Source organism: Pleurodeles waltl, chromosome 6, assembly GCF_031143425.1.
Source record: "Pleurodeles waltl isolate 20211129_DDA chromosome 6, aPleWal1.hap1.20221129, whole genome shotgun sequence".
Taxonomy (NCBI): domain Eukaryota; kingdom Metazoa; phylum Chordata; class Amphibia; order Caudata; family Salamandridae; genus Pleurodeles; species Pleurodeles waltl.
In genome coordinates, this window is record NC_090445.1 from 1,700,935,841 (window position 1) to 1,700,949,609 (window position 13,769).

Genomic DNA, 13,769 nt, shown 5'->3' on the forward strand with positions numbered 1-13,769 from the left:
TTTTATACTTTCCTGAGTTCTTGGTCTCTAATCCCACACCTTCTCCTTGAGTAACCCTTGGAGTGCTGGGCTTCACTACTCTGAGAGTCAGGGGATGAGGGGATCCCTTGGTGCTCAGTCTTGGACCCCACAGTAAGGTGAAGCCCCAGGACACCAGCAGTAACAGACTCTCTTTCTTACAGCTTGAGTCCAGACACCCCTGACAGCCACCGAACTCCTGCAAAGAGTTCGACAATTATAAGGATTGGAAATTGATCTGTTTAGTATTTTTTGTAAACTATTTCACTATAACTTATCACCAACAAAACCATTTTAATCTGATATGTTAATATTTGTATTGAAGTAAACCGAGACCACAATCTCCCAAAATTCATAATGATCTTAAATGAATGTCCAGGACTTGGAGGTCCATTTCTCAGTGATGTCAGCTGGCAGCCACTGGTACCAGCGTGAAGGTTTATATAAATGCCACAATACAGGGCAATCATTTGAACGACGGAGAAGCCCTTGTCAGGGTTTTAAACTGAGACCTCTAGATTATGAGCAGATGTGCCTCAACCTACTGAGCTACCTTATAAATGGACGTCATGACACTAAAGCTGAAAGAGAACACACTCAGCCCGAGTCTTACTCTACAGGAAATAATTACAACCAATCTCCATCCAGCAGAGACTCGGATATTAAGAATCAGAACCCCCTAAAGGGATGGAGAGGTGACGGTGTTACACGTCATTCCTGCTCTCCCAGGAGCAGCATTTAAAACATGTAGCAAAATAATTCTGGTTGGTTTGTCCTGATGTCAAAACCTTACTCCAAGTGATAACCCCACCCCTGATTCATTTGTGTCAATAGCACTTTGCATGATGGGACATGTAGTTTGTTGCTTGCTGTTAGGTACCTTGTCATCTCAGTCCCAGCATGCACGCTGTGTTGGTTTGAAAGATAGATTTGCTTCGAGGGTCACACATCTAACTGGTGTTCTTAAAGTTTCATGACGTAAGAACACTCTGCTTTTAAAACAGGACAGCCTGGACATACACAAATACATCTGGAAAAATGTGTTTAAACAATCTAAAACGACCCAATATGTCTGCACAACCTGGAGATGGTTTTGGAGTCATGAGATGCCTGCAGGAGGCTGATATTGTGTTGCATTTGTGCTGGAATATACAATTATTGCACATTGTTCACGAGTCTGCATACCTTTGCACAGTGCACATTATGTAAATTACAATATGGCTCGTGCAGCGAGGCAGATGGTTGCCAAGAAAACAACGTATACATGGACGCCTGTAATCGCGATGGAATCTTTACAGTGTAGGCGCTGTATGGTTTACAATACAAGGGCAGATTTAAGAAAAGTGGCGCTACATCCAATGCAGCGCGCTTCTCTTGTGCCCCTTAGCGCCCCCTAGCGCCGCCATGTGTGCGCCGTATTTAAGATACGCAGCACCATGGCGGTAGTTAGGGAACTAACATCAACATTTGTTACGCTAGTTTGGCACTTTGCAGGATTATCGTCAAAAACTTTAGCTCTAATCCTGCAAAGCTCCTTGAGGCCCATTTGAAATAATGGGTTGCCTCCTTTTAACACTTGCTCAGTGCAGGCGTAAAACATGCCTCAAAAATTGGCACAAAAAAATCTTTTAGATTTATTTGTGCCATTTTTTCACCCCCAATAACTTGGGAACGCCCCCCCTTGCATACATTGTGCCTGGCGCAGGCATAATGTGGCGCAAGGGGTTACAAAGTGGCGCAATGCATGTTACAAAGTGGCGCAATGCATGCAATGCACCACTTTGTAAACCTGGCACAGCATATTTGGCCTCGTTGGGCCACATTAGTGTAAAAATGACGCTAATGTGTATCGCAAGGAGGCGCTAGGCCCTCTTAAATCCGGTCCATGGTTCTGTATTGTGATATATCTTCACTGGTCCCGCCATGTTCACATGTTACAAAAACAATGTCCAAGAAAAGAAGTTTTAAACGCTGGCAAAGAAATATCAGCATAATTCACTGGTGATGGAACACAAAAGTATCAACATTTAAGGTGAAAAAGAGAGTCAGATAGAAACCATTTAGTGGCTGATTTGTACAAAGTGAGACTAGAAAACCTGGATTAATCCCGCCTTCCCCACTTAACCAAATTGTGTGATTTTAGGCAAATATTTGACTTCGCCGATCCTCCATTTATTTCCCTATCGCATATAAAAGCACCTTCACATCTGTGAGTTTAGAATACCAGTGCTACAAAAACCTGTTGTGTTTGATTAAATGGACTATATCGTAGCTTTATCTATGATAATCTGGGCAGGGCCGGCTTTAGAGTTAGAGTTCCTGGTGTGACAATCTTTTTTGGCGCCCCTCCCCCCATGGCCACCTTCTCCAAAGGTTCCCTCACTCCCACCTTCCAATGGTGCCACTCACCTCTACACAGCCCCTGCCTCACACGCATGGCTTTCATCTGATAGCGCTACTTATACTAACCCTAGGGTGTCGAAGCACTTTAGTCTAAATACACATTTTACAGAGACAATGAATACATTTGTAGATCAGTCTGTAGGAAATGTTACACTATCCAATGAGGATCGACCTTCTGTGATCTGCATGTACACGTTCTTTGCAGCAGGTACATTAACCCTCTGTGCTCCTTCATGATGAGTCAAAACTGCCACCTCCTCCCAGCAGAAACATGAATCACCTGCATTATCTCGGAATTTTTATTGTTGCCTGAAACCAGCTGGACACACAAGAAAACAGCAGCTGCTTTTAGAGGCAAAGTTATTTCTGAACACAGCGCCTCTCCCAGGTTAGTGCGGGTGCGGCTACACCAGTCGCACTGTCCTAAACCCGCCCTGAATCTGGGTTACAAACAGGGTTCATGTGACACTATCTTGCCTCTGAGTTCACTAGTAATAGCCCTGTCCCCGGGCAGGGGCAGGAATGGTTCTGAGGTCATGTTTGTGTCTCTGCTTGTGCTCAGGTTACATTGTTATCACTGCAGAAGGGGGTGGGCTGGGGGGGTGAGGGATGAGGGGGTGAAGCTCCCACAGTACAGATAGAAGGAGGGGGAGAGCCTCTGTGAGAAGGGGGCGGGGAGGATGAAGGGCTGAAGCTCTCTGCAGCTCTCACACCAGCCTCAGCTCCGCTCCCCAGAGATAGAAGTAGGGGAAGAGCCTCTGTGTGAAGGGGGCGGGGAGGATGAAGGGCTGAAGCTCTCTGCAGCTCTCACACCAGCCTCATCTCCACTCCTCCCCAGGGACAGAAGTAGGGGAAGAGCCTCTGTGTGAAGGGGGCGGGAAGGATGAAGGGCTGAAGCTCTCTGCAGCTCTCACACCAGCCTCAGCTCCGCTCCCCAGTAGAGCCAGAAGAAGGGGAAGAGCCTCTGTGTGAAGGGGGCGGGGAGGATGAAGGGCTGAAGCTCTCTGCAGCTCTCACACCAGCCTCAGCTCCGCTCCCCAGGGATAGAAGTAGGGGAAGAGCCTCTGTGTGAAGGGGGCCTGAGGGAAGGTGTAGAGAAGCTCCATGGAGTCCGCATTGTACAGGGACAGCCGCCCCCCCTCGTAGTCCAGATACACCCCCAGCTTCAGGGGCTTCTCACGAGGGGACAGAAGGGTCCGAGGGGAGGTGAGAGCCGAGTACTGACCCCCCCTCCCCTGCACAGCCCAGACTCCCCCCTCAGGGGACCATGTGAAGCCTCCCTTCCTCTCCACAGTCTCTGCTGCGACCCCCACCTCCCACCCCTTCCCCTCCTGCAGCAGCTGCACCTCCCAGTAATGTCTGCCGGAGGTGAACCCCTCGCTCCCCAGCACACAGGGGTCAGAGGTGAATCTCTTGGGGGTGTCCGGCAGGGGCTGTGCTGTGCCTGTCCATCTCACACGTCTCCCCCCCTCAGACAGGAGGAGCTGAGGATGAGCTGTGTCAGGATCCAGAGTCATCATCACTGCAGAGAAGAGATTCACAATTAGAGATTTAATGACACAAATAAAGGCTGTAATTACTGCTTCATGGTTTATATGATTAATTTACACCACATCTGGAAGGAGCAGCTGTGCCAGAGAGCGCGCAGCACTAGACTGATCACTGCACTAAAGAGTGCGTTCATCTAGAGCACACACTGCACCAAACAGCACCACAGGGAGAGGACAATCCACTACACACTACACTGCACCAAACAGCACACTCCACTACAGAGAGAGGACAATCTACTACACACTCCACTGCACTAAACAGCACACAGCACCAATAGACAGGACATTCTACTACACACTCCACTGCACTAAACAGCACACAGCACTACATAGGACATTCTACTACACACTCCACTGCACCAAACAGCATGCAGCACTACACAGGACATTCTACTGTACACAACACTGCACCAAACAGCACAACAGAGAGAGGACAATCTACTACACACAGCACGCAGCACTACAGCAATAAGACATCCTACTGAACGCTACTCTGCATCAAACAGCACACAGCACTACAGAGAGAGGGCATCCTACTGCACGCTACACTGCACTAAACAGCACACTCCACTATAGAGAGAGGGCCTTCTACTACACAGCACCAAACAGCACAAAGCACTAATAGGACATACTACTACACACTACACTGCCCAATTAGCACACAACACTACATAGGACATTCTACTACACACTACACTGGCCAAACAGCACACAGCACTACAGAGAGAGGGCATTCTACTACACAGCACCAAACAGCACACTGCACTACATGAACAGGACATTCTACTGCACACTACACTGCATCAAACAGCATACTGCGCTCCATAGACAGGACATTCTACTACACTGCATCAAACAGCACACAGCACTACATAGACAGGACATTCACCTACACATTTCATGGCACCAAACAGCACACAGCACTACATAGAGAGAACATTCTACTACACACTGCACCAAACATCACATGGCAGTACATAGAGAGGACATTCTACTGCACACTACACAGCGGAAAAGAGCACAGCTCTACACATACAGGACATTCTATTACACATTACACAGCAGAAAACAGCACATAGAACTACATAGAGAGGACATTCTACTGCACACTACTCTGCACCAAACGCTACACTGCGCTCTACAGACGGAAAATACTACTACACACTAAACAGCACCAAATGTCACACGGCGCTCTATAGACAGGAAAGACTACTACACACTACATTGCACCAAACAGCACACAGCACTACATAGACAGGACATTTAACTACACATTGCACTATACCAAACAGCACACAGCACTACAGAGAGGGGACATACTACTGCACACTACACAGCACAAAACAGCACAGCATCACACATACACGACATTCCACTACACATTACACACCACCAAACAGCCTATGGAACTACCATGAGAGGACATTCTACTGCACCAAAAAGCACATTGCGCTCTATAGACAGGGCATTTTACTACACACTATACTGCACCAAACAGCGCACAGCACCACATAGACAGGACATTCTACTAAACATTGCACTGCACCAAACAGCACAGACCACTACAGAGAGAGGACATTCTGCTACACACTACACTGCACTAAACAGCATGCATCACTACATAGATAGGACATTTTACTACACATTACACTGCACTGTGAACACTGCACTACACAGAGAGAACATCTTACTACACAGTACACTTCACCAACCAGATCACAGCACTACATAGACACTACACTGCACCAAACAACACATGCCACTACATAGAGAGGATATTCTACTACAAACTGCACTGCACCAAACAGCTCACAGCACTCTATAGAGAGGAAATTCTACTGCACACTACACAGCACAAAGCAGCACACAGCACTATATAGAGAACGTTTTGGTGCACACTACACTGCACCAAACAGCACACAGCACTACATAGACAGGACATTTGACTGCAAACGACACTGTGCCAAACAGTACTCGGCACTACACAGACAGGACATTCTACTACACACAACAGTGCACCAAACAGCACATTGCAAAACACAGAGAGGACATTCTACGGCACATTAAACATAACAAAACAGCACACAGCACTACACAGACAGAACATTTTACTACACACTACACTGCATCAAATAGCACACTGCACTACAGAGAGAGGACATTGTACTGCACACTACACTGCACCAAACAGCACTTGGCACTACACAGAGAGGATGTTCTATTGCACTCTACACAGCACAAAACAGTACAGCACTACAAAGACAGGACATTCTACTGCACACTACACCACACCAAACAGCAGACCGCACTCCACAGACAGGACATTCTACTACACACTACACTGCACCAAACAGCACATAGTACTACATAGAGGATATTCTACTGCACACTACACAGCACCAGGCAGCACACAGCACTACACAGAGAGGACATTCCGCTACACTGCACCAAACAGCAAACTGCACTACACAGAGGACATTCTACTGGACACTACACTCCATCAAATACCACATAGCATTATATAGGCAGGACATTCTACTACACATTGCACTGCATCAAACAGTACACTGCAATTCAGAGAAAGGACATTCCACTACACAGCACCAAAGAACACTTCATAGACCGGACATCCTATTATACTGCACCAAATAGTAGACTGCACTACACAGACAGGGCATACTACTACACTGCACAAAAGAGCACACTGCAGTGCGTAGACAGGACATTCTACTACACTGCACCAAACAGCACACTGTGCTCCATAGACAGGGCATTCTAATACACTGCACCAAACCGCACACAGCAATACATAGACAAGACATTCAACTACACATTTCACTGCACAAAACAGCACTCGGCATTACACAAAGAGGACATTCTACTACGCACTACACTGCACTAAACAGGACATGGCAGCACATGGAGAGGACCTTCTACTGCACACTACACGGCACAAAACAGCACAGCACTACACATACAGGACAGTCTATTACACATTACACAGAAGCAAACAGCACATAGTACTACATAGAGGATATTCTACTGCACACTACACAGCACCAAGCAGCACACAGCACTACACAGAGAGGACATTCCGCTACACTGCACCAAACAGCAAACTGCACTACACAGAGGACATTCTACTGGACACTACGCTCCATCAAATACCACATAGCATTATATAGGCAGGACATTCTACTACACATTGCACTGCATCAAACAGTACACTGCAATTCAGAGAAAGGACATTCCACTACACAGCACCAAACAACACTTCATAGACCGGACATCCTATTATACTGCACCAAATAGTAGACTGCACTACACAGACAGGGCATACTACTACACTGCACAAAAGAGCGCACTGCAGTGCGTAGACAAGACATTCTACTACACTGCACCAAACAGCACACTGTGCTCCATAGACAGGGCATTCTAATACACTGCACCAAACCGCACACAGCAATACATAGACATGACATTCAACTACACATTTCACTGCACAAAACAGCACTCGGCACTACACAAAGAGGACATTCTACTACGCACTACACTGCACTAAACAGGACATGGCAGCACATGGAGAGGACCTTCTACTGCACACTACACGGCACAAAACAGCACAGCACTACACATACAGGACAGTCTATTACACATTACACAGAAGCAAACAGCACATAGTACTACACAGAGGATATTCTACTGCACACTACACAGCACCAAGCAGCACACAGCACTACACAGAGAGGACATTCCGCTACACTGCACCAAACAGCAAACTGCACTACACAGAGGACATTCTACTGGACACTACACTCCATCAAATAGCACATAGCATTATATAGACAGGACATTCTACTACACATTGCACTGCATCAAACAGTACACTGCAATTCAGAGAAAGGACATTCCACTACACAGCACCAAACAACACTTCATAGACCGGACATCCTATTATACTGCACCAAACAGTAGACTGCACTACACAGACAGGGCATACTACTACACTGCACAAAAGAGCACACTGCAGTGCGTAGACAGGACATTCTACTACACTGCACCAAACAGCACACTGTGCTCCATAGACAGGGCATTCTAATACACTGCACCAAACCGCACACAGCAATACATAGACAGGACATTCAACTACACATTTCACTGCACAAAACAGCACTCGGCACTACACAGAGAGGACATTCTACTACACACTACACTGCACTAAACAGGACATGGCAGCACATGGAGAGGACCTTCTACTGCACACTACAAGGCACAAAACAGCACAGCACTACACATACAGGACAGTCTATTACACATTACACAGAAGCAAACATCACACAGAACTACATAGAGAGGACATTCTACTGCACACAACCCTGCAGCAAACGTCACACTGCGCTCTGTAGACAAGAAATTCTACTACACACTACACTGCACTAAATTGCACACATCACTACATAGACAGGACACTTTACTACATTTTGCACTACACCAAACAGCACACAACACTACAGAGAGAGGACATTCTATTACACACTACCATGCACCGGACAGCATGCAGCACTACACAGGACATTCTACAATACACTACACTACACCAAACAGCACACTGTGCTCCATAGACACAACATTCTACTGCACTCTACACTGCACCAAATAGCACATATCACTATACAGACAACAAATTCCACTACACATTGCACTGCACCAAACAGCACATGACACTACATGCAGATGACATTCTACTGTACACTACACTACACCAAACAGCAAATTGCACTCCACAGACAGGACATTCTACTACACACTACACTGCACCAAACAGCACATAGTACTGCATAGAGGATATTCTACTGCACACTACACAGCACCAAGCAGCACACACCACTACACAGAGAGGACATTCCACTACACTGCACCAAACAGCAAACTGCACTACACAGATGACATTCTACTGCACAATACACTGCACCAAATGCCATATTGTACTACATGGATATGACATTCTACTACACATTGCACTGCATCAAACAGCAGACTGCAATACAGAGAAAGGACATTCTACTACACAGCACCAAAAGGCACACAGCACTTGATAGACAGGACATCCTACTATAATGCACCAAACAGTAGACTGCACTATGCAGACAGGGCATACTACTACACTGCACAAAAGAGCACACTGCAGTGCACAGACAAGACATTCTACTACACACAACACTGCACCAAACAGCACACTGCACAACAGAGAGGGCATTCTTCTACACAGCACCAAACAGCATACAGCATTACATAGACCGGACATTCTATTACACACTACACTGCACCAAACAGCACACAGCACTACAGAGAGAGGACATTCTACCACACACTACCATGCACCAAACAGCATGCAGCACTACGCAGGACATTCTACTATACACTACACTGCACCAAACGGCACACTGTGCTCCATCTACAGAACATTCTACTGCCCACTACACTGCACCAAATAGCACACAGCACTATATAGACAAGAAATTCCACTACACATTGCACTGCACCAAACAGCACATGAAACTACATAGAGAGGACATTCTACTGCATGCTCAACTGCACCAAACAGCACACAGCTCTACACAGAGAGACAATTCTACTGCACAGTACACAGCACGACACAGCACTACATAGAGAGAGCATTCTACTACACACTACCCTCCACCAAACACCACACAACACTACATAGACAGGACATTCTATTGCACACTACACTGTGCCAAAGAGTGCACTGCACTGCACAGACAGGACATTCTACCACACACAACAGTGAATTCAAGAGCACACAGCACTACACAGAGACAATATTATACTGCCTACTACACTGCACCAAACAACACATGGTACAACAAAAAGAGGATATTCTACTGCAAGGTACACAGCACCAAGCAGCACACTGATCTATACAGAGGACATTCTACTACACACTACACTGCACCAAATACCAAATTGCACTACATAGGACATGCTACAACACCTTGCACTGCATGAAACAGCGCACTGCACTGTAGAGAGAGGACATTCTACTACACAGCACCAAACAGCACACAGCTCTTCATAGACAGGACATCCTACTATACTGCACCAAGCAGACCACTGCACTACATAGACAGGACAACCTACTACACTGCACCAAACAGCACACTGCACTATGTAGACAGGACATACTATTATACACTACACCAAATGGCACACTGTACTACAGGGAGAGGGCATTTTACTATACAGCACCAATAAGCAGGTAGCACTACAATGACAGGACATTCTCCTACACACTACACTGCACTAAACAGCACACTGCACTCCATAAACAGGACATTCTACTGCACACTACACTGCACCAAACAGCACACTGTGCTCCATAGGCAGGACATTCTACTTCACACTACACTGCACCAAACAGCACACAACACTACATAGACAGGACATTCAACTACACCTTGCCCTGCACCAAACAACACACAGAACTAAAGATAGAGGAGATTCTATTACACACTACACTGCACCAAACAGCACATGGCATTACATGGAGAGTACATTCTACTAAATACTACACAACACAAAACAGAACAGCACTGCATATACAGGACATTCTACAACACATTACACAGCAACAAACAGCACATGGAACTACATAGAGAGGACATTCTACTGCACACTACACTGCACCAAACAACACATGGTACAACAAAAAGAGGATATTCTACTGCAAGGTACACAGCACCAAGCAGCACACTGATCTATACAGAGGACATTCTACTACACACTACACTGCACCAAATACCAAATTGCACTACATAGGACATGCTACAACACCTTGCACTGCATGAAACAGCGCACTGCACTGTAGAGAGAGGACATTCTACTACACAGCACCAAACAGCACACAGCTCTTCATAGACAGGACATCCTACTATACTGCACCAAGCAGACCACTGCACTACATAGACAGGACAACCTACTACACTGCACCAAACAGCACACTGCACTATGTAGACAGGACATACTATTATACACTACACCAAATGGCACACTGTACTACAGGGAGAGGGCATTTTACTATACAGCACCAATAAGCAGGTAGCACTACAATGACAGGACATTCTCCTACACACTACACTGCACTAAACAGCACACTGCACTCCATAAACAGGACATTCTACTGCACACTACACTGCACCAAACAGCACACTGTGCTCCATAGGCAGGACATTCTACTTCACACTACACTGCACCAAACAGCACACAACACTACATAGACAGGACATTCAACTACACCTTGCCCTGCACCAAACAACACACAGAACTAAAGATAGAGGAGATTCTATTACACACTACACTGCACCAAACAGCACATGGCATTACATGGAGAGTACATTCTACTAAATACTACACAACACAAAACAGAACAGCACTGCATATACAGGACATTCTACAACACATTACACAGCAACAAACAGCACATGGAACTACATAGAGAGGACTTTCTACTGCACACTACACTGCACCAAATGTCACACTGCACTCTATAGACAGGACATTCTACTACACACTACACTGCACCAAACAGCACACATCACTACATAGACAGGACATTCTACTACACGGTGCACTACGCCAAACAGCACACAGCACTACAAAGAGAGGACATTCTGCCACACACTACCATACACCAAACAGCACACTGCAATACATAGACAGAACTGTCTACTACACACTGCGCCAAAAAGCACACTGCACTACATAGACAGGACATACTACTATACACTGCATAGCACCAATCAGCACACTGTGCTCCATAGACAGAACATTCTACTGCACACTACACTGCAAAAAAAAAAGCACACAGCACTATATAGACAGGGCATTCTACTACACAGTACACTGCACAAAACAGCACACAGCAGTACATAGACAGGGCACTCTACTACACATTGCACTGCACCAAACGGTACACAGCACTACACAGAGGGGACATTCTACTACACACTACACAGCACCAAACAGCACACAGCACTACATAGAGAGGATATTCTACTGCACCAAACATCACACTGCAATACAAAGAGAGGGCATTCTACTACACACTACACTGCACCAAACTGCACTACACAGAGAAGGCATCCTACTACATGCTACGCTGCACCAAACAGCACACAGCACTGCATTGCCAGGACATTCTACTACACATTGCACTGCCCCAAACAGCACACAGCACTACACAGAGAGGACATTCTACTACACACTAAACTGCACTAAATAGCACAAGGCACTACATAGAGAGGACATTCTACTACAAACTGCACTGCACCAAACAGCACACAGCACTACATAGAGATGACATTCTACTACAAACTGCACTGCACTAAACAGCACACTGTACTAAACAGACAGGTAATTCTACTACACACTACACTGAACAAAACAGCACTCTGCAATACACAGGACATTCTACTGCACACTACACAGAACAAAACAGCACACAGCACTTCAAGGACAGGACATTTTACTACACACTACACTGCAGTAAACAGCACACTGCACTACACAGACAAGACATTCTACTGCACACTACACCATAAACTACACTGTACTACACAGGCAGGACGTTCTGCTACGCACTATACTGAACCAAACAGCACATTGCAATACACAGAGAAGACATTCTACTGCACACTACACAGAACAAAACAGTACACAGCACTACACAGACAGAACATTTTGCTACACACTACACTGCACCAAACAACACATGCCATTATATAGAGAGGATATTCTACTACAAACTGCACTGCACAAACAGCTCACGGCACTATCTAGAGAGGAAATTCTACTACACACTACACAGCATAAAGCAGCACACAGCACTACATAGAGAACATTTTGCTAAACACTACACTGCACCAAACAGCACACAGCACTACATAGACAGGATATTCGACTGCATACTACACTGTGCCAAACGGTGCTTGGCACTACACAGACAGGGCATTCTACTACACACAACAATGCACCAAAAAGCACATTACAATACACAGAGAGGACATTCTACGGCACACTACAAAGACCAAAACAGCAGACAGCACTACACAGATAGAACATTTTCCTACACACTACACTGCATCAAATAGCACACTGCACTACAGAGAGAGGACATTGTACTGCACACTACACTGCACCAAACAGCACATGGCACTACATAGAGAGGATGTTCTATTGCACTCTACACAACACAAAACAGTACAGCACTACAAAGACAGGACATTCTACTATACATTACACAGCACCAAACAGCACAAAGAACTACATAGAGAGGACATTCTACCGCACACTACACTACAAGAAACAGCAGACTGCTCTCCACAGACAGGACGTTCTACTACATAATACACTGCACCAAACAGCACATAGTACTACATAGAGGATATTCTACTGCAAACTACACAGCACAAAGCAGCACACAGCACTACACAGAGGACATTCCACTACACTGCACCAAACAGCAAACTGCACTACACAGACGACATTCGACTGCACACTACACTGCACCAAATACCACATTGCACTACATAGAAAGGGCATTCCACTACACATTGCACTGCATCAAACAGCACACTGCAATACAGAGGAAGGACATTCTACTACACAGCACCAAACAGCACACAACACTTCATAGAAAGGATATCTTACTATACTGCACCAAACAATAGACTGCACTACACAGTTAGGGCATACTACTACATTCCACAAAAGAGCATACTG

At 45.8% G+C, this 13,769-nt stretch overlaps 1 protein-coding gene across 1 annotated transcript in view; it reads right to left on the reverse strand.

Moving 5' to 3' along the window:
* Positions 1 to 2,704: 2,704 nt before the first annotated feature.
* LOC138301382 (E3 ubiquitin-protein ligase TRIM39-like) overlaps positions 2,705 to 13,769 on the reverse strand; it is a 56,944-nt gene continuing 45,879 nt past the window's right edge. Inside the window, exon 6 of the mRNA XM_069241817.1 lies at positions 2,705 to 3,943. Coding sequence (XP_069097918.1) covers positions 3,435 to 3,943 — 509 coding nt within the window. The 3' untranslated portion in view covers positions 2,705 to 3,434. The remainder of the gene's footprint in view (positions 3,944 to 13,769) is intronic.